The sequence below is a fragment of the Halyomorpha halys genome, unplaced genomic scaffold (assembly GCF_000696795.3).
Source record: "Halyomorpha halys isolate HHAL.00 unplaced genomic scaffold, Hhal_1.1 Scaffold809.1, whole genome shotgun sequence".
Taxonomy (NCBI): Eukaryota; Metazoa; Arthropoda; class Insecta; order Hemiptera; family Pentatomidae; genus Halyomorpha; species Halyomorpha halys.
The window spans coordinates 130,351-153,308 of record NW_027107058.1 but is presented as its reverse complement, the minus strand read 5'-3'; the positions used below and the strand labels follow the sequence as shown (position 1 = coordinate 153,308).

The window sequence follows — 22,958 nt, the reverse complement described above, 5'->3', positions numbered from 1 at the left end:
AAAGGAACGGCCTTTTGAATAAGATTTGAACCAGAAAATCTGTTATACGTAATAAAAAAATACCAACAGAAGTAATTATTTAAATTTTTTTTCGAAATTATTTAAAGTGAAATAGAATTATAGAAATAGAAATAGAATATAAAGCACGAAACATGGGCGTTGATGACCTCAGGGTTTTACGCCCTAAAGCCCCAGACAACAACAATAACAACTTGGACCAGAACTGACGCAGAAGAATTTCAACCATTCTGACAAAATCTCTCTAAAACCTTTATTCCACTTCCTGACATTCTTTACCCAATTCACCTTGAAAGTATTGAAGTAGAACTAAATATTCCGCTCCAAATGAACCTCCCACCTAAAGCATTTCATCCTTCTGAAATATCTAGTATCATTCAAAGATTACCTAACCACAAAGCTCCTTGATACGACCGAATAACATCCCACATTCTTAAACTTCTTCCCCGGAAAGCCATCCTATTCCTCACCTACATATATAACGCCGTACTCCGTTTCACATATTTATACTCCGATATCCAAACCCCAAAAGCCTCCAGAAGAGCCATCATCCTATCGTCCAATTTCTAGATTAGCGATCATGGGAAAAATCCTTGAAAACTCATTTTTAAACGGCTATACCCCATTCTGGATTCCAATCATTTAATCCCTCATCACCAGTTTAAATTCCGAACATCTCACTCTACTATCCAGCAATATCATCAAGTGGTGGACGTAGTCTCCTCTTTGGAGAGCGGAATGAACTGCGCGGGAGTCTTTTTCAGAACAGGCTTTTGATCGAGTCTGGCACCCGGGACTGCTTTACAAACTTCGTAAATTCCTACCTCCAAAAAACTTTCTCATCTTTCGCTCCTTTCTCATTGATACATTATTCCAAGTAATCCACAATGGTTCCTATTCATCCCTCCATTCTCAGTACGCTGGTGTTCCTCAAGGTAGTATCCTCGGTCCCATCCTCTATACCGTCTATATAACTGACATTCCAACTAATCCTAACACTATCCTCACCATGTATGCCGATGACACATGTGTGCTCGCAGTTAATAATAACCCATTAATTGTATCCCAAACTCTCCAATCACATATCACAACCCTCGAAGAATAGTGTCGTAATTGGAGGACTAAGATAAATACCAATAAATCACATCAAATCATCTTTACCCTTCGTCGTAAACCTACCGACTGCCCTACAGTTTTATTTAATTATGTTACTCTTACTCCTTTCGAACAGATCCGCTACCTTGGACTACATTTGGACAAACAATTAACCTGGAATCCTCAAACAAGACTGGAAAGACAGAAAACTGCACGTCGATTTCGGCTATTACAGCACTTACTACACAAACTGTCTAAACTTCCAACACATTACAAAAGACTGTAATAAGGCCAATCTGGTCATATAGAGTTAAGCTTTGGAGCTCCACTAAACCTTCGAATTCCTCTTGTATCCAATTCGTACAATCCAAAATCTTTCGTAAAATTCTCAATACTCCTTATTTCCTCACAAATAAAATCATACATAAAGACCTTAATGTTCCCTATGTAACCGATCTAGCCCGAACCAGATATCACTCCTTTCATTATAAACTCCCTAACCACTCAAACCCCCTGTTTCTAACCTTGCATTCTCTTACATTCCTGATTATCCTCTGAAGTGCCTCAAAAGATGGCCACGAGACCTGCTAATGTAAAATGTCATTAGAGTGCTACCAATGGGTAGTGTCTCTACACGCCTGTAACACTCCATTTTACTAAGATCGAATTCACTGAATGTATTATATAATTTACAGTTGTAAATTTCAATACGGAAATTTTTTTAAAAAAATATTTATTTACTAAGGCAAAGTACACATTTAAATATAGTCGACTTTCAATTAGTAGCAATATATACATTTTTATTTCTATGATTCCTACAAGCGATTTCATGGTATTTGAAAAGATTCTATTTCAATTCGAAAGTGACGAAATCTTGAAAAGCAGAAACTGTTAAATAAAAGTGTTTATAATGCCAAACTAAAAAAAGAAAAATAATAATAAAAAACAAAATGTTTATCATCTTTTTTCCTGGATATATACTTTATAAAATACACTATAATATCCTCTTACCTCTTAAAAAAATATATATTTGAGTTAGAAAATGAATAAAATTATATACACTTCGTCTTCTCAAAATGTAACTGCGAACCGTTAATATAACGCAATAAATATTGTTATTTTATATTCAATGATTATTATTCACACATGTTATAAACTTTGTAAACAATTTATGTTTTTATTAGTATTATTGTTTAAAAATTACCTTCATTATGACATATGATTGTTTCGTACAATAACGTCACAAGAACTTACTGCGAAAAATGTATTCAATAAATTTTCATTATTTGTCACTTAATTCTAGTGTAGATAATGCTTTTGTCTTAGTATAGTTATAAGCCATTTTTAATTCATACACTAGGCTCGTCCGCGAATGTGTTTAGATCCAGTACACCTTCGTCGTTTCTGTCCATTTTCGTCTCGTAATCTACGTTTACGTATGAACCAAATATTGAATAGAATATATTTTATCAATGTAAATATAGAGTCTGTTCAATTTGACTTCACTATCAATGTTCAATATATTTTTAATGTTTTGTAGGTCGCAAGGTATGGGTGGCTTTAAAATATATTGTCTACTTTCTTTAAAGATTGGACAATGTAGGAGGATGTGATACAAACCATTATTGAAATAACTACAGAATGGACAGAGTTCGTTTGTTTTGAAAGTGAGGGTATTGCTTTCGCATTCTAGTTTAATGTGCTCCGGGTTTTCTACTCTTTGTTGTCTGATGCACCTTAATATTTTTAAATTTAGACTATTTGTTAGATATGCTTCAGGCTTGAGAAGGTTGAAACTGCAGAGTGATCGGTATATGGGGTTAATGTTGAGGTCGGTTAAGAAGTTCAGGATCTTTTCAAGAATATTGCCTTTATGTTTCAATATTCAGTTTTCGTATGAAGCATTGAACTCAATTCTTATTCTATATTGGTGTGTTACCATATTAACGTGTGAGACCCAATTGTATTCTACATCAGAGATTTCTATATGTAGCATCCTTAGTCTGTTGAAACATAGTTATGGGAGCCTCTTTTCTGACATGTATGACAGTTTGGACCAGTAATTAATTACCTTTGTTATTACCTTCTACCAGTCTTTAGTCGAACTAAATAGTTTGGGGTATTTTTGGGCCATCCAGACAGGTATTTAATCAATTTCATTTGCGAAATGAAACAAATATACTACGCGCAATAGTGAACAAGCTACAAGTCAATTGTAGCTTAGTAACAGTATAATTGTGTTGGTAATATTAACAATTATTAATATATTTGTATTCTAAAGGATTAGTGAAAAGCAGCAGTTCTCAAATAGTGGCCGCGGGACTATAACGATTACCTTTGGAATGGTTTCCGAGAAGGCTCATACATCTTGAAAAAAAATAGTTTTAGAATAATTTTATTTTTTACTTTTTCTCCCATCTGAGGACCCGTCGATGAGGTTTAACCTGCGATAGGCACGTACCGGCAATATTCATGAAAATGTTGTGTTTCCTTGTCCTTTTTAAGTATTTATTGGATTTTTATTCCACTTTCAATCATTAGGAATATTTCCTCTTTTTTTCTCATGAGAAATGTAAAAATTTCATGGTTATTAGCGTCTCCTTCCTTACGTGGCTCTTCATCTTTCTTCTATTTGTTCGCAACTCACCAGAGTCACTATCCTCATCTGAGGAATCAAGAGCATCATGTTTTCTGTCGTCATATAGAAGACAGTAAAGAGCAAGTAAAGCAAACCACGAACTAATCGTCTGGATTGGCCATATTGTAAATTTTATTCTTCCCAAGCATCGGGAACTGAAATAAAAGGAAAAACCAATGGTCATTTACAAAGAAAGGGCGCAAGTATCAATTTGATACCAATTGTGTTTACAATTGGATAAATGGAAGATAATGTATATACTCGAGAATATGTTACTTACCAATAAAATATTAAAAGGGTCGAAAAGAAGTTGTAATCTTGAACTAGCGAAAAATCACACAAACGGGCGCAAGTATCAATTTGATACAAATATCTAAACACCAACTGGAGATGGGAACATCACTAGTAGCTTCGCGGTTAGAAGTCAAGAAGGTAGCGAGGGGCAGAGCCGCAGTTAAAGATTACGAGCCTTCAAATTTGCGTAAAACTGTTTCAAATGTATCAAAATGATACTCGCGTCCGTCGCTGGGTTAAAAAAAAAAATATTATCCGTGGGGAACACTGCTCACTCTAAGACGGAAGTGGAGGTGGTTCTTATATTGTTCAATTTCTGGCTTTGCCGACAATCTACGGATTGAGTTCGACAGATTGAAATGATTTTGATATTGTTGGATTTAGAAAAGATGTCCAAGGAAGGTATCCCTCTTCGAATAAAAAAAGTGGCAATCTTTCTAAGGACAAAATGCGTCCATAAGGAATTGCTTCAACTTTTGTATGTTTAAGGATGGTAGCTGGGTTAATTTACTAAATATAGATACTGAAGTCAATAATTAAAAGAGAACTTTTCTTAGTGTTCTTCTTACTGGAATTAGCTCTTGCCTTTGCCTTAATTTCCGAATTAGTAATGGATAGACTTGTAATTTAAGGCTTTTAGGGGGTACCTTTATACGGGGGCAAAGGTCCTGTTTCATGGCTACGATAATATTGAAATTATTGCAACATGGGGGACCTGTGGTAAAATTTTATTAAATTTTATGGTAGAAATTGAAATGATGAAGATACTCCAAAAGTTTATCTACGGTTTGATTGTTATCCTGTAAGATGGAATGGAGATCCGCTGATATCATATAAAAATTTGAGGGAGTTGTAGGCTCGGCATTCAGTAAAAATGTGTTTAAAAATAAGTTCTATTCCGTGCGTTAAAATCACTCCCTCTTTGCTCACATTTCTAGTTGCTGTTAGCCAAGGGGAGACGTCACTTCCCTTAATTTTTAATCGGTAATATTTCCCCGCTTTTGTCTCCATTTCCTAATCCTCTGCTAAATGAGGGCAATTAAATCATCGATAGGCACAGCGCGATATGGAATTCCTTCAGAAATCGCCACCTTTGCTGCCCTATTGGCCAGTTCGTTATCCTCTATTCCGCAGTGGCCAGGGACCCAGGCAAAAATCACTGAAATACGTCTTCTGTTGGCGGACTGTAATGAGTAATAAATGTTTCGGTTTAGTGGATTAATTGAATAAATATTTCTTAAGCTAAGTAGAACTGACAATGAATCTGTACAAATGACCATTTTTTGTTTTGTAGGGTGAATACATTTAAGCTTTTTGTTGATTGTAACCATTTCAGCTGTATAGCTACTACATATCGGCGAAACTGCTGATCATTGCACACAATCGTAGCCCCAATGCTTGGAGCCGTCAGTATAAATGAAGTCGGCTTCGCCTAATTTGTCTTCTAGTCTAAAAAAACTCATGTTTACCCTTATATAACGGAATGAAATTTTTAGGTAGCCTTGAAAGGAAAAGACAAAGTTTAGAGGAGGAAAGTCCCCAAGGATAAGATGATAGAATTGCAGTTATCTTGCAAAGTAGGTATTACTATATTTAAACTGAGCAGTAGAGCAGAAACCCTGATTGTAAACGGTGTTCTCTTTTTTAAGTCGGTTTTCAGAGTGGTTCTCATTGATGAGTTGTTGGCATTACAACCCTAGTCTAACTTTGCTATCACCAGCGTTCTGTATGGAGTCAGCATACTTGTTCGATCCGCACCTCAGCTGGTGTTACCGACCATTTTCATAAGATTAAGGGGAGGCAACTTGCTTTTAATTGCTTGATATGTGGATCCAACTGAGCGTTCTATCGAAAATCAATCCGAGATACTTGACAGTGTGAGTGGAGTCACCGATAGATTGTAAGTGGACAATGAAGGCATTACATCCGGCTGTCTTTTACTAAAAACAAAAGCAACTGTTATTTGTTCAAATTTTGAAGCCGTGATCAGAAAGCCATACACTGACATTGTTTAGAGACGTTTGAATATCTTCTTGTAAGGATACTACATTTTTCTCCTCTGTATAAATAACAAGATCAACTGAGTAGCGTGTGCTTTTAACAGGCAATCCAACCACATTCAACACTTTATTAAAACAAATACAGAAAAGTTCCTCCTTCAAAACATAATCTCGAGGCACTCTATTTTTTAATGAACTCTACGACTTCATTCAATAGAACATTACCAATTCTGACTTTAAAGCTTTTGATAAGTAAAAACATATTTATGAGGGCAAGAATATGAACACTAATCCTGATACTAACCAGAGCGTCAATTATAAACCTTCTCCAGGTCCTGTCAGAAGCATTTCCTATATCAAGAAATACTACTAATAGTTTTCTCTTATTAAAAAAGGCTTTTGTAGTTAGGGAGGACTAGGTGAGAATCTTGCAGGAGGGGATATAAAGAGAATTGGTTGGGGAAACATGGACGATGAGCAACTAACAAAGGGCTTCTCCGCATCTGAAAATAGTATTTTAATTCCAGATTTCCTTTGTGATGTTGTATTTTAAGGTAGTAATTTTTCCCCAAAATCTGAATCATAGAAAAGGCATTCTAACGCAATTTTAGTGTGCATAAAATTTGATTGGTTTGTTTTTTTCTGCACAAAATTGGATTTTATACTTTTTTGGGCTAAATTTTGATTCTGTTTTGCACAAAAATTTAAGGAAGGTTAAATATATTGCTAGATCGTAGTGTTAAGTTAATCGGTAATTATAAGTCTCAAAATTTAATGGGAAAGGGGAAAAATAGGTTGTTAAAAGAAGCTAAGGCGAGCTTATTAATAAGTTAATATGATTTCCTATTGTTTCATGTATGTTAAAGCTATATTTTTAAAAAAATTAAAAAAACTAAAGAGAATTTAGAGGCTGAACAACTTATTAAACAATAACAGTATGTAAGTAAAGTAATTATTTATTATATTTTTATTTCTTTATTTATATCGTATATAGGTAAGGTAAATTTGTATTAATAAAGAATCGAACTAAATGAAATGAATGAAAATTAATGGGGAAAAAAACGACAAGCTGAATCAAGTGATGAATGTTCCTGGAATTACACCAGTACAGGTAACATTGAAAAAGTCTTTCTAGAGTAAGCTTAATATGAAATATATTCAGTGATATTCTTCTTATTTCGGATTCCCAGTTGTTTTGTTGGAACTAGGGGAAATTTCAATTTTTTTTATATTATAATATTGTTATTTCAAATAAAATTAAATTAGTTTTATATTATACTTTTTTGGTTATTATTATTATTGGTGCGACAGACCGTGGACGTCAAAGGCCTCGCTAAGGATATACAAGATATTCCTATATTAAGGAAATACATCGCGTGTTTCTTGACGTGTTTTCTTCATTGGGATGGGTTCGTTACTCCCAGCCTATTTTGTGTGACTGCCACCTACTGGCTAACAGACCTCCCAAATGCCCAGGGGAGGCTTTGAGTAAGTTTTGTATAATTTTATGCTTCAAAAAATCTCAGTCTCGAACTCACAATCTTTGGATTGGTAGACAGGCGCGTTGCCCCTAGTTTCTTGGTTAGTAGTATATTTGTTAGTAAAAAAAGAAAAGCCTAGCAGATAATTCTGTGTGAAGTTTTAGGGGAAATGAAAAGGTGAATTTTGCTGGGAAGAGGATTTATTAATTATCCCTTCTTTTGAAAAACTTGAAGTAGTTCAGAGAAAAATTGAATTACAACCTTCATAATAGAAATATACAATCATCTAATACAATCAGCTTCCTCATAGATCTTTGTATCCGCAATGTTCAAAGCAACATTTTAGATTTTTTAGTGTCTATTTATTTTTGCATAAATATGGAGAGTATTTAGCGAATTTAATTTGATTCAAACAAGACTAGGAAAGTTTTTCATGTATTAAAGTCATTAATTAAATTAACAATAAAGTAGATTATTTCATAATTTGGGTGTTTACTACTCACTAAGAGTTTTTATTGCTCTATTTTACGTTTCGCACTGCAGAATCCGGTCGGTCTATAATAATAAGTTTTCTTCATTAATTCACACTCGATCAGTCTGTGAAAAGAAAATTCATCTCTTATGGGAATAATCCTCATTCAGAGGCATATAATTACATATGAGGATGAAAAATTTTACGCAGCAATACAATAGATGATTTTCATCAAAGATAATAGTAACAAAAATTCATACTTTGAACTATGAAGAGGTGTAGTAGATCTTTTACAGCTGACTTCAAGGAGCTCTTCAGAGTAAAATGCAGATGAAGTTGTCCATTATGATCATTGAATGACGGAGTGACGAAAGTGCTGTAGCATAAGCTTAAAGTTTTTCGTGAGTGTACTTTCAAATGTTTTGTAGTACTCATACTATGTACTGTACTTTAGGTTCTCGCTCGAAGAAAGCTCGAATTTCGCCGAGAAGAGAGCCACTTCTAGTAAGTAAACTGCACTTCATATGGCTTAGTCGAAGAAATTTAAGAGGACTTCAGTAAGAAATCGAATAAAGCGCCAATGGTTCGAAAAATGCCTAGATGGAAGAAGTCTACGATTTTCATCTTCTCTAGGGTGTATAAATGCATTGAATAAAAAAAACCTGATTATAATGGATATAAGTATCGTGTTGATTGAAGATTAAAATAATCATAAAAACATTTATTTATTCATTCTTTTTTTCACTAATCTCCTGATTGATATTGATGCCCTTTCCTTTTCTAATTCGTCCTCAGCATCTTTAAGTATATGTTTCGATAGTTTCTGCATTGTGCTTTCGATTTCATCCTCTGTTCGAACTTTGATTTTGGGAGGTATGTTTGTAAATCTGGAATATAAATAATGATACAAATATTATTAAATGAAATCTATCTGATATCTAAAATACACCTCATTTTGTTGTATGTCTGATATTCCATATATGTACTTCTACATACAATTAATAAATCAGTGTCACTACAAGCTATGAAGGGTCAGGGGTTCAGTACTTTGTTAGGAAGTATTTGTTACTAAACCAACAGTTAATACAGTTACTAAACCAGTGCAAGGAGGTGATGTGGTCAGAATCAGAGTATATTATTGTCCAAAAGTAAGTGTATGTCTTTATTAGTATATGAATTTTGAATGTAATTGTAATAAATTAATAGCGTAGATGATTAGCCTCAAGAAAAATTGACAACAATATCCATGGAGTTGTATTTATGAAACAAAATAATTTTAATAAGATGTCTGGAAGACCGCGCTAAGATGTGAAAACATAGAAAACAAAAACAATGGCAATACAGAATATTTACAATAAAAAGAAATCCCTATATAAATATAATTTTAAAATCTCACAAGTTCCCTGAAATAAACGTTAAATACATAATTTAAACCTAAAAAACAATGAATATAATAATTAACTAAATTTTCCGTAACCTAATCTAGTGGTGGCTGGCAATATGAGAACACTCCAGTTTTTATATTATCATTTCAGCAAGCTTTAACTCTTAAATATGAACAGTTCTCCTCTTTTTGGGTTCTCTGATACTTTCTACAGTAACAATATTGTGTTATTGTTAGACCCCAACTTTCTATGTACGATTGTCCCGATTTTGGTCGCTCCCATCCTGTCAGTGACCTTTGAATTCTCCCGCGCCACCCTCCTGGTTTATTCCTTTTCCATTCTTCCTCGTACCCTCTACCATAACTTTCTTCAAGCAACATGGCTTTTGTGGATCTCTTCTTCGTCCACTGCCGTGCCCTCAAAGTCCCGCTGGTGTCCTCGAAGCCCAAACAGCATCTAAAATTGGGAAAAACCCGTAACGGTATGTACCGAATGATTACATACCACAATAGCGTTAGGCATTGTTCCGGTTCTAATCCCTGGTCGACCTGATAAAATCGAAGATGGTCACTCAACGATCCTCTCTAAGCCATCGCTGCCTTACTGAACAGATAAATTATGGTGATAATTTAGACCGTTGAGCGGTGCATTTGCGGTAGGTGTCTCCTCTTATTTCCTTTTGATGAGTGGACCAATTTCGCGTTTTCCTTCAAGTTTTGTGATTTTCCTCTTCATCCCTCACCAAAAGTATCATCTCTTAACGCTAGCAGGGTCTTCGAGATCCGCGCTGATTTGTTTTACCCTGGTGATATGCTGCAGCTCTCTGGCGTTTGTCTTCCTGAAGGGTTTCCACCAACAGATTGCACCGGCGAATGTTCTGTCCATTCATATGTGTTCATCAAACCATAACCGGTTGATCTTTTCCAAAACGGTTTCATTCCCAACGTACAGGTGACACTTATGAATTAGCTCCAGGCTTCGAAGCATTATTCAACGTTCTCTACAGATCTAGTCGTTCTTCACGACTGGCTGCGACCAAATCGTCGTGAAATTGCTTATACCATACTTTTTAGAATCAACTTTGACTAATCCAGTGGTTTCTCAGTATCTCTTGGGCGTTGATCTCCATTGGTTAACCCCTGTCCACATCTCGTCCTATATACACATAGGGGCACTGCCTAGTGATATGCCTCTCATTCCCACATTCGAAGCATCTCGTTTGGATGCAATGCGCCACCAAATTCCCGATCTTTTCAAAACCGTGACATTTACGGTTCATCCGCCGCTCATTACTTCTGGGTTTAGCTTGGCTTCTTCTATTTTCTTGGTAACTAGCTTTCTCTCATCTAACATCTCTGTGTTCTCTCCTTTTCCTTCCACATAAACATAGCAGTTCCGCCCTGGGTAGTTGAATTCCGCAAATATATTTTCTAGCGCGGTTTCGTCGATCGATGCGGGGGTGCGGACTAATATTGTCGACAAACCCTCGTATGTACTCACCCTGGTTTAGATTCCGGGATGCTGTTTGGATTTTATAACGATTTGGTGACGCTTATTATTAATTATGTCGTCCTCCTCTGGCAGTTCCCGGGGTCGGTCCGTTGGGATTCTGTTTTCCTCGTGTTCACTCTGTACTAAAGGAATTTCCGGTCAGCCTTCCGCCGATGTTTCCTCGTCTTAGATTGCGTTTACCACCAAATCTCGCGATAACCAGTCTTCGACTGCGTTTCCAACACCGTTTTTGTGAATCGTGTGGAAGTTATAAACCGCCAGCCGTTCCTTCCAGCGTGATACCCACGTGGACAATTCCTTGAGGGTTGCTAAATGCAATAAAGGCTTGTGATGTATGGTCGAAAGTATTCCACCGCCCAAACTACTGCCAAAAGCTCTCGCTCGATTGCGCTATAGCGCTGTTCAGCATCATTTAATTTCCGCCACGCATATGCTATTGGTTTCTCGCCAAGGCAAAATTCTGGAAGAGAACAGTGACCTCGCTCGCGGCCGTAGTAATTTTAAACGTTCTGGTGAAGTCGGGGAACGCTAACAGTGGATGAGAGGTTAAAACCTCCCGGCACCTCTTAATGCAAGCTAATTGGTCTGGTGCTAGTTGAAACCGTCTCCCTTTTTTCAACATGTCGGTCAGTGGGTGCGTAATCTCTGCCAACCGGTATAAACTTTCTATAATAGTTCACCATCCCCAAAAACCGTCTGATCCCACGAGCGTTCTTTGGTAAAGGAGCTTCCTGGATGGCTTGTACCCGATTCGGGTCTGGCTGTACCCCGTTTCGTGAAACTTAAGAACCTCGTTCCCCGTAAACCAGAATGGGACATATCTCGTGATAATTTCAGTCCGAACTCACGTTATTTTATCGAAAACGCGCTTGAGGTGTTCTTCTTTGTTCCTACTAAAGACGATCAGATCGTTCAGATAGACCTGGGAATAAGATTCACCCAGTCCGCGCTGCATTTCGTCCATGAGACGCTGGAAAGTGAGTGGGGCCCCTTTTAGTCCGAACGGCATGCGAATGAATGCGTAGATTCCCCGCTCCCACGAAAAGGCCGTTTTCGCAACATCCTCACCTGGTGATACCCACTCTTCAGGTCCAAAGTACTAAAAATGGTCGCTCCTGCTAGGCGATCTAGAATAAGGTGGTACCGCTCTTCCTTAGTCGCCCCATTCAATTTTCTGTAGTCTACCACAACACGATATCGCTTCCCATTGTCACCCTGTCCACACTGCTTCTTTTCTACCACCCACAGAGGACTATTAAAAGGGGAATTACTTTGCCTGATAATACATTGCTTGAGAAGCTCGCCCAATTGTTCTCCATAGCCTGCGGGTAACGCCGATTTTTAACATAAACTGGAATTTCCGTTTTCAGGGATATCCTATGGACCGTTTTCCCTGTAGTCGGTAGTAATTCGCCTTCGCAATAAAAGAGATCTCCGTTCCGTCTGACTAAACCTTCAAGGGACTCTGTAACGCAATCAACGGCCCCCACTTCCATGCGCCCCTTACTCTCTGTCGTCGCGATGGCGTAGTGTAGTTCGCCTAGCCTATAGCGCCAATCCCCCTGACGAACTTTCATAGTAAGCCCTACACGTTTCAAAACGTCGCATCCGATCATCAAATCGTATCCAAGCATCATTTTCATAATAATGTGAACTGTGATTTGAGAATCGTGTCCCGTGAGCCTTTTAAGGTCAAAAACCGTCTCTTCCAGTGTTTGGCATTTGCCATTGACTGTCGACACCGCGCATCCACAATTCCTTCGTCCCGTCCAAATTCCCAGCTTCTCCGACGCCCAAGGAAAGGAAGCTGATGCCGGACTCACCCAACCTCGCCACGGGCAACCATGTCCACTGTCCTGTACTCGCGCTCTTAATAACTCTCCCGGTTGGTTGCCCCGCCCACTACCGCGTCCTATCTGAGCGCGCGCGTCCCGTTATTTCCTCTGCCCCGGAAAATCCCCCCTCCAAGGATTCTCCCCGCTTACCTCATGCTTCCCCGTAGCCGGAAAACTGCGTCCAGACCGGATGCTCTCGTCTTCCGAAGATTCATCGTTATTTAAGTTTTTATAAATAAAAAAAGGCGAGATCCTACTGAAATCTAAAACATTTCCAATTTCATCAGTTACTGTTCTTTTAATAATATAAAACCTGTTATAGTTTTTTGGTTTAGTTTCATTATTTCTTATGTCTGTACTTTTAAATTTTGCTTTTTTACGTTTAGCTGGTGGAGATTCAGCCATTGTTATAGCTTTCAATATAACCTAAAAAACTAAACAATGAGTTTTAATAAGAAAGTAAATTAAAGATGTCCCTTATCTGTGTTTGATCACCAAACAACTCCACGGGCCATAAACACAAATTCGAAAACCACTGTTAAAAGTTACACAAAAGCACTATTGTTTCCAAAGATCAAAGGCACAGGCACCGACGATGTTTCTTCACCGGAATCTGGAAAACAACTGAATGCTAATCCTATTAGTACTGGTTCTTCTTGTTATACAGCTAACTTATATATATATATATATATTTACAGTTGATCAGCTAATCTACTCGCTCAGCTGATATAGACCTGTTAGCTGACTGTCTGTAACTTCAATACAATAACAATAAATGAGCTAGATACAAATAGAATTAAAATATAACATTTAAAAGGTACAAGCACAATAAAACTACCGTATTCTCACTGAGTTTACGATAATCGATTACTACCCGGTACTTTTCGCCCGGGGCACTCTTCTTGCATAATGCCCACAATGGACTGTTATAGGGTGAAGTACTGTCCACAATGATCCCTTACTTTCGTAAACTTTCTATTTCTTCCCTAAAGTGTTTTCGAAGTGCCAAGTTGTATCGCCTCTCCTTCACATACGTCACTCTATCCTGCTACAAAGTGATTTCGTACACCGTTCTTCCTATAGCTCCCACTCCTACCTATTCTTTGAAAAAAATATCATCATATTACTTTAATATTGTCTCTTCCCAAATCTCCCTCTGGTTGATTACTTCTACTCTCTATTTACCGTCATCCACGAGTTTCTGACAGCTGTACCACTTCCCTCAAATTCTAATATTCCACTGACCTCCCATATATTTATCTTTGCTCTCACCTAGTTCCCTCTCTGGATCCTCAATTTCTCAAGAGTCTCTTGACAGCCGATTGTGAGTGAGCTCCCAGTGTCCACCAGACAGCTTATTCCTCATTTCGCTCGTATAATAGGCAAAGACGTGCTCTCCTCTCACACGATGGTTCTCCAACGTGCTGCTTTATTTTCTGTCTGCGAGGTATCGGATAATTCCGTGGCTTGCAGATTCATTCGTCCTTCAAAAGATTATCCTCCTCCTAATCTCTGTGCGTTGATTTCCATGGGTTCAAGCTGATTCAGCTCCCACTACTGATATATCTCTGTCGGGCTATATGTCCCTGTGCCCCACATTCGAAACATCTTGTGCCTGGGTCATGCGCCACTACATGTCCAACATTCCCGCAACCAGGTCTTCCTGTCGAAAATTGTTTCTTGGTTTAGCAAGGCTTCTTCTATTTTCTTGTTACTAGCTTTCTCTCATCTACCATCTCTGTGTTCTCTCCTTTTCCAAGGGTTGGGCATGTTTCTTGGCCTTTGATATTCTATCCGGGTCCACCCTGGCTCTTTTGCTTCCATCCGATCGAAACAGTCTATCGACGATTATATCCTGTTTCTTAAGATGTACACACTTAAGACGTACACATGGGAACACGTAGCTGGAGTGTTCCCTCTCCTCCATTCAGCTTCACTAGAGCCTCCTGGCACAGAAACGTGTGGGAGCTCCCCATGTCTACTAGGCACCTCACGACGCTCACTCCAAAGATAGGCAGACTGCTGCTTCTTCCCTTTACATTCCAGATCACTAGTGTGCGGCCGCCGCTCTCCTGGCACCCTCCTAAACTTTCTTTCTGAGATCCCCGCCTCCATCCATCTCTCGGTTGTTTGGTACTCCAGTGTCCTCTTCTCTCTGCTTCCGTTCCTGAAGCCTCAGACCTCTCAACCATTTTAGTGGAGGAATCACTAGGTCTGTAGTCCATTCGTTTACGACGGACCCTTTGGACATTAATTTCCATGGGCTTACCTTGTCCCATCTTCCACCTTTTGTACATGTAGGGACAATGCTACGCCATATGGCCCTCACCACCGCACTCAAAGTAATTGGTGTGATGACACTGGGTTACTAGGTGTCCCACTTTCCCGCATCCGTGGCATTTTCGCTCTTCTCTTCTGCCTCTGTTTCGCTGTCTGACCTAGTTCGATCTGCGTTCTTCCGCCGGATTTCTCTCCCTGCCGTCTCTCCTCCTCCATTTCCTTGTTGGATTTCTATGGGGACTGTCGGATTTAAGTAATCCGATTTTTGCCGTTGTTTTTGAATTTATATAAAGTCGGGGTCGGGGGTCTCATTTCCTTATGCCCCCCCCTTGCCGCAAACACCGGAAGACCCCGAAGACGCTGCGACTGCAATGCCGCCCCAGGTGTATGCAAGCTAGGACCTGGCCTACCCCTACAATCACGCCGGAGTCCAGGACACGCTGGCCAGCCACGGAGGAACAAAGACGTCTTTTCAGATACCTCGGCGAGGATACATGGTTTTCACCATTTCGCCCACAGCACACCTAGATGAGGGAAGTGACTACGGCACGTCACCGCGGCGGCGAAGGCATCACCAGATAAGCACATTATTATTTATGCCATGAGACCGCCCAAACTTGTTTTTTTCTTATATTACTATAGATAATTAAATCAAATTAAAACCTAACACACTAATATCATCTGCCCCTCCAGAGATTAATCCTTTTATAAATAGAAGGAAATACAAGCATGTTTTTAGGAGCAGAAAGTGTCTCATAATTTTCAGCCCCCCTTTTTCCACACATTAATTATAATCACAAAATTACACTCGGGACACCTGCAGTATAGCACGAGCAGGTCATGATGTAAAAAGGGGCGATTGTATGACACTCGATTTCATCCCCCATCATCTGTTTCCATCCCTGTGTCTTCCTGGCGCTCGCGTCAATCATATCTTGAGCGCACTCCAAGAATGTGCGATCGCGCGGCAGTACCTCTCTTTTATTCTTCTCCTTGGCAAGCTGCACCTTCATGACGGCAGCCGGGAAATTCATTTTCCAACTGACATTAGCTCCTTCCGTTTCCTCATCTTCTCCGTTACGAGATTGAACTGTGTCAACAGTGCCGCAGCATACTGTCCATTCGATTGCCCCTGTTTCCTCTTCTCCCTGAACATGTAAAAAATATCTTCTTCCGGAGTCCATCTGTCTTCCCCTTAGGCCTTCTTCAATCGCTCTTTCACTACCGACCAGGACGTCTCCTCGTCGGCCTGAATGTGGTTCATAATGTTCCTTTTGATTCAGCAGACGAGGGCCGCGGTCAATGCCGCTGTCAATCCTCATTGACTTTGGACTCCACCCTTTCGATGGTGCGGTCGCCCCATTTGATAAAATGATTAAGCTCTCCAATTTGTCCTGAGAACCGCTCCAGGTCGGAAATAGCCTACCTGATATCCCAGGAATTAGTTGTTCTCAACTTCTTTTCCCTAGTATATTGGCATGCGTTTGTGCAAGGGTGGTTTCCGGTAACGGAGGTAAATTCGGATCCGCGTGGGCCGGAGGAGCTACAGTGGCCGCAGGGGGAACCGAGTAGTTTGCCGCTCGTACTAATGGTTGTGGTTGGTCTTCAACTATGATGTCCAATTATACGAGAGAGAGAAGAGAAAAAAAAAAGAAAAAAAGAGAGAGAAACCCGATAATAACAAAACGATTGGGTTTTGGCACCACTTATGAGTTTTCGGAAGACAAACTGAAAAAAAAAAGATGAAAAAGGAGCAAGGAAATGAAACGCACATATTCGAGATAACAACTGATTTATTCTTGGTTTAAATTTTACTTATACATTCTTTGTGTTTATTTACACGAGAAGTTAGGATTTAAGCTATTAGTACACTTAGCCTTACTATAACTTTATATATAATATACCGGTCAGCTCTTAGGAATGTGTAATCTACAGGCAACAATAAAAATTGTGTTTACTAGTAGGCTTAGTAAACCTTCGTATTAAAAAACAAATCAGTCTATATATATATCGGATGGGAAAGAGAATAAAGCCAGTTGTTCTTATACCTCGTTACTAAGCTCCAACTCCCTTTTATTTTAAGTTATCCGAGCAGTCAAATCGTAAGTGGAGCAGAAACCCGGGAGAAATTCCGAATTTTCGTCACACGATCAGTAATAGCGTAAGTCCTTAAACAATATTAAGTCGACCCTCTTGAACTAGTAACCGTCTACTGAACGTAATTTAGATGGTGGCAGAAGCTTGATGCGGAGCGTCAGAAACATGAAGCTCAACTTTCCAACCCGATTATTCATGAAGTGTTTACATCGTACACCGGAATAGTTGGTGATCTCGAACACGTTCTTAAATGCGGTGATCAGATCAAGAGCTTGATCACCACCAAGCAGGAAACAGGCACACTACAGGAAACTGCTCGAAGCCTTCCTGATCGATTGTGTCTCGTGGCGCGTTCTGAACGCTGTACAGAGCGCCTTAACATTTCTTAGGGAATGTTTGCAATGGGAATGATTGGAGGACTATCTATTGAAAAACAAATGATGCTAATAATATTAATGGGCTGCTTCATTAATGCACTAAGGATGTATCGTGTAGGTGGTGTCTGGAAACAGGGCACAAAGTCGATCAGCATATATGCCGCCGCGACAGGCGATTGTAAAAATCAATGTAGAAAATAATATAGCTGTTGTGGATGTTTTCGCGCTTAAGAATAAAGGCGTGATAGTCTGTTCCGTGGGACCAGAGGGCGAGAGTACGTCCGGCCCCATGATGAATTCCGGCTCTAAGGCAGTTAAAAAAAAATTACTACAGGGCCAGGCGTCGGTACCAGGAATGCAGAGACGACGAGAGGAGGCCTGCACTCCGAGAAGAATCTAAGCATAGGTACAGGGTCTACCGGAACGGACTGCGGTGCCAGAAGAAGAAATTCTATTATTGTAAAGGAGTCAGAAAAGAATCCCTGAGGTATTCCGTACAGAGTGGTACTGGGTAAGGTCAAGGCGTTACAGGAGATAGCGGCTATTAGAGCGAGAGGTGCTCAGGCAACCACCTTGAAAGAGGCTGCTAAGATGTACATACATACCCTAGGGATGATCCGCCCCAGGATAGTGCAGATTATGGAATGGTTAGACGCACCACGTTATACCACCAGGTACTGACCAATGTCCACTATGGGATATGTGGGACCTTCGTCTTGCCGTGGACAGGAAAAGAATCGGAAGAGCTCCAGGACTAGATAGCATAGATGCTGTAATTCTCAAGAACAGTGCCCCATTTATCGAGGAGGAATTATAGGATATATTCAACGAGTGTTTGGATAAGGGATACTTTCCAAATAAGAGGAGGACTGCAGACTTGAGAATGCTCTACAAAGGAGATGGTAAGGATAAGGAAACGCCAAATGCCTCCTTCCAGTGGCTAGTAAGGTTCCGGAGCACATGATCATCCACAGCCTTAGACCAATCCGAAGTGTTGCAAGTCATCCACAGCAATTCGGCTCGAGCCGTGGCAGGGGAACTATGGATGCGTTGCTGGGAGTGCGTATGTACGTGAAGGAGAAGGCGGAGAAATATGTCTTGTTGAACATATTATAGGAATAGATATCTCCTCCACCTTCGACATTGTTTGATGGCCCCATGTATTCTAGCGGATTGAATGAATCGATTGAAGAGGTCCGCAGGATTCGGTTTCAGAACCAGCTTTGTGGAAGTTAGTGTATGATAAGTTGCTGGGAGAACTAGAGGAAAATGGGTTAATTTTCATTTTCATTCATGACTGGCTGTCATCGTAGCCAAGAACAGCAGAGCCAGACTAAAAACAAAAGCGGAGAGGTGTGCCAGTCTCGTAGGAGAATGGTGCGTGAAGAGGAAGTTGAGTATGGCAGCAGCCAAGACTAATGTTATACTCATAAGAGGCCTCACAGACAGAGCTCATCCGATCACCGTGGATATCCAAGGAGATAGGGTTAGTCCGAGTGTGCAGGTGACATATCTTGGTGTGAGGATAAGATTTGATGCCACATCTCACCTGGTATATCTAAAGGACAGGGTGACCCAGTCACTCAATGGATTAAGTAGGATAGGGGGTGCATTTTGGGTACCCTGCAACGATGACCATATAAAATGTTTGATGTTGGGTATTCTGAGGAAAGCATCCCCTGGGTGGAGCCGAAACCTCAGGCAGACACAGAAGAGGAGACTGGCCACCATACAGAGATCGGCACTGCTGAGGGTCACGAAGACATACAGAATGGTGACAAATAAGGCAGGTGCTGGCCGGAGCGATGCCCCTGGACCTCATTCTCTGGGAGAATGTCCTTAACTATGAAGTAAAGAGTCGCTACCAGAGGAACTCCGAGTGAGGAACCGGTGAGACTGCAAACTTATGAAAGAGGACTCAATAGAGGAGTGAGATGGGAGGTGGGTAGCCAGAAGGGCGCTACTTTGATAATATTCTTCCCTACAATCCTTTCTAGATTGAAGGCTAAGTACCGAGACTATTGGGTCTCAGGGTTCCGTGAAAAGCTGCAGAGCTTTGGAAAGAACATCGACCCGGTGCTCCACGTGCGGAGTTGAACTAAACACGTAGTAGTTTCTCCGCCATGGAAGGACAGCGAGCCAGGCTGTCGAGAAAGACCAGGATTTTCGCCCTCGCGATGGAAGAAGAGAATTATCCTTTCTCCAGAGAGTACATGAGGGCCCAACTCATTTCACAATGGGCAGGACTTGACCGCCCCACTTCTGCGAGCCACCGGAAGAGGCGGAAGCTGACCCAGACTGAGATCAGGAACCCGCGTGGCAACTCCATGAGGCGGACCAGGAGAACCTACAAAACGGATGCAATGGAAAAGGTGCAACCCCATCACTACGTTTATCTATTCACCTGCTTAAGACCCCAACCTACTGATTTGCAAATCCCTTCCCATAGAACAACCTCTCAAAAATCCTCGGTTGTTCGAGCTACCTCATTTTTGACTCCCTACCCATATGCATTCGTACTGCTTCCTCCTTAACATCATTCAAATACGAATTACATGTCCATCTAGATTATAAATCTTTCGCGAACTTTTAAATAATAAACATTTCTTTTGTTCACATTTCATATATATAATTATTATTACAGTTTCATTTTAATTAAGCTTAGATCAGTTAATGTAGTCAGACAAATGCATTTAAAATTTTGTAATTAGGGTACCAAGTGTCCCAGAATAAAAATAGAGTTTTCGTTTCATATTATAATGTATAAAATGTTCATAATTTTTTCAAATAAAAAATTGCCAATATTTGTTTTTATTGAAACAATCAGATTTTAATGAAAAGTTTCAATAGATTTGTAGTCTTTCCACTCCAATTCATTAAGGTTTTCATGCATTACACATTTTTTTCAAATGTTTTTTGTAAATAATGAAAATCCAATTTCTTCTTTTTGAACCAATAACTCAATGCTGATAACAATTAATGAAAAAATATTATTGTCAAGACTATAAGATTGTTTTTTTGAGTAAAATAATTTCGATTTTCTGTGTTCATACTGTGCTTTAACCGTTGCTGGCATAACATGGTCATGTGCTACTCAACCTTTATAGGTGCTTATGTTATATAAGTGTATGGTTATAACTGCTAGTATTAAGCTAAATGTACTATCTCATTCATTAAACCACAATAATTTTGACTCACCTTTTCATTCTGAACATTTTCGTCCCTTCACTTTTTTTTTTTCTCAAAAGGAGACCTCGTATCACGTACCTCCGGAGGAGAAAATCAGTATCCATCATTTTTACTATCTTTGTGTCATCAGCCAAAGAATCCCTCAACTCCAGCCACTTCTTACCATATTCCATCGACAGTAGAAAGAACATGTTATCCTCTACCTATAAGTAATGAAATAACTAAATTTTATAATTAGCTACAATAGCCGTTGTGAAATTAGGAAGTTATTAATTCACTCAACACGTAAAACCGATTGGGTATTGTTGTAGGAAACCTGAATCTCTTAATTTTATGGGGACTGAGTATAGAAGGAACTGAAGGAACCTTTTCAATAGAAATGGAATGTCTGATATGTGCTTGGTTACATTGCTTGGGTACTTAGGTGCCTTTTTTAACCTACTTCGCCCAGTCCAGTTTCTTCTATCTATCAGCTCTGTCTACAGTAAGGAAGGTTTGCCAAGAAAGTAACTATAAGTGAGTGGGAGGCCAGTTTGCTAAACCTACTCTTTAAGTCGGGCTATACCTTTGCCACTTGTCACAAATCTAAACTTTCAACAAATGCTTGGTAAGGAAAAAATGAAACAAACGTCGGTATCCACACCTCTGTATGTTTCAAATATCAATCATGGCGGATCGTTAAGATACGTTACAATTACCTTCGTTTCTAACTATTTTTATAACAAAATGAAGAGAGTTAAAATAGAAGGGAACATGAATATAAGATAAAAAGGTGATTGATGATAAAAATCCTTAAAGTGGTATTATATTACATTAGAATCTTTCTTAAATTCAAATTGTTCGTATTGTTCTAGTTTTATAATAAGATACTATTATTTGAATTACCCAGACATATAATTGTTTATTTGAGTAAAAATAAACCTTTAAAGTTGATCATTGAAATTTTTTGGAAACATTAAATTTATATACAGTTGAAAAAAGTGTTAAACATACAGTCAACGTCTATACGCACAGAGAAGAAGATTTTGACGCGCATTCAAACAGATAATACACACTTGATCCACAGTTATCTTATGTCCACCAGCACTTTTCCACCTTGATGCCACACGACTTAACACTTTTTAATCAAATGCCGAGTATACAACTACCTCAATTCTGTTTAATTTATTTAATGTAATTTACAACTGTTCAAATAACAAATACTTCTTTTCAGACGCCTCGGAGGATTATCAGAGATTGTTAAGGATGAGAGATTAAGAACTAATGGGTTAAGAGTTTGGGATGAAAAGACGCATATCTGTTTTGGGCTAAATCAGCAACGAATGGGATGTTAAGGTCTTGGTGGATGAGTTTATTTGTAACATAATTAATAATAATGCAAGGATTTCACGTAGGATTTTGGATTGTAAGTTTTGGATGCGGGAGGAATTTGATGGTTTAGTAGACCCCCAGAGCTTAATTCTATGTCCAAATTGGTCAGATCATCATAGTGTATAATAATTTTTTGTAGTGTATGGGAAGTTTGGAGCGTTTCTCAAGAAGTTGTTGTAGCAGTCGAAATCGACGTGCAGTTTATTGTCGTTTCAGTCTTGTATTTGGGTTCCATGTAATTCTCTTGTCAAGATGGAGTCCTAAGTATCGAATCAGTTTAGCAGGCGTTAGTGGTACCAGTGAATTTCTCAATCCCTCAAAACATAAAATTTAATAAATTTTTACAAGTTCCCCCTTATTCAATAGTTATTAAACATTTCAATTCGGAAATTAAAGCAAAATTTGAAAATTAAGCCAATAATAACTAATTAAATTTTCGGAAATTAATGCAATAATGACCCCGAAGTGGCTGATATCTTAAAATATAAATATAAAATAGTATTAAAATATTAAGTAATGATTAACTATTGTTGGGAAAATACTTTAATTTTAACACTTTAATTCAAATCACGAAGAGCACAAATCTATCTATTGGCAATTCTAAAACAATGCTAACTATGAAACGTGGGAATGCAGAACAAGCTTATCCAAACGCCCTAGATTTGTTTCCCTAAGCTGACTCTCAACGATTCGGCTAAAACCTCAGGGCCTTATCGTACCTGTCAATCCAAATAATTATGCAACCCTTGTACATGCGCGAATTCATCATAGTTTGACAAGGGATAAACGACAGAAACAATAAATTATTGGTTACATCCGAAGGCTTCTTACCCTGTTGGCAAACCTACACGGTATTGAGCGGGTTTGTAAGTTCCTAATTTTATGATGGCTATTTTTGGTATATATTTAATATA

General features: G+C 39.0%; 1 protein-coding gene and 1 long non-coding RNA gene across 5 annotated transcripts in view; both read right to left on the bottom strand.

Moving 5' to 3' along the window:
• Positions 1–2,244, bottom strand: part of LOC112210528 (uncharacterized) — a 22,447-nt gene extending 20,203 nt beyond the window's left edge. Inside the window, exon 1 of one of the 2 annotated variants that reach the window (XR_002945200.2) lies at positions 2,125–2,244. This is a non-coding gene — a long non-coding RNA (uncharacterized lncRNA). The remainder of the gene's footprint in view (positions 1–2,124) is intronic. The other variant, XR_002945201.1, reaches the window with a different exon arrangement.
• A 6,460-nt stretch (positions 2,245–8,704) lies between these two features.
• Positions 8,705–22,958, bottom strand: part of LOC106686334 (uncharacterized) — a 25,149-nt gene continuing 10,895 nt past the window's right edge. For all 3 annotated transcript variants that reach the window (XM_014429564.2, XM_014429565.2, XM_067045409.1), the window contains exons 3-4: positions 20,683–20,876; positions 8,705–8,885 (exon numbers count right to left, since the gene is read on the bottom strand). In XM_014429564.2, the coding sequence (XP_014285050.1) occupies positions 8,720–8,885; positions 20,683–20,876 (360 nt within the window). In that variant the 3' untranslated portion in view covers positions 8,705–8,719. The remainder of the gene's footprint in view (positions 8,886–20,682; positions 20,877–22,958) is intronic.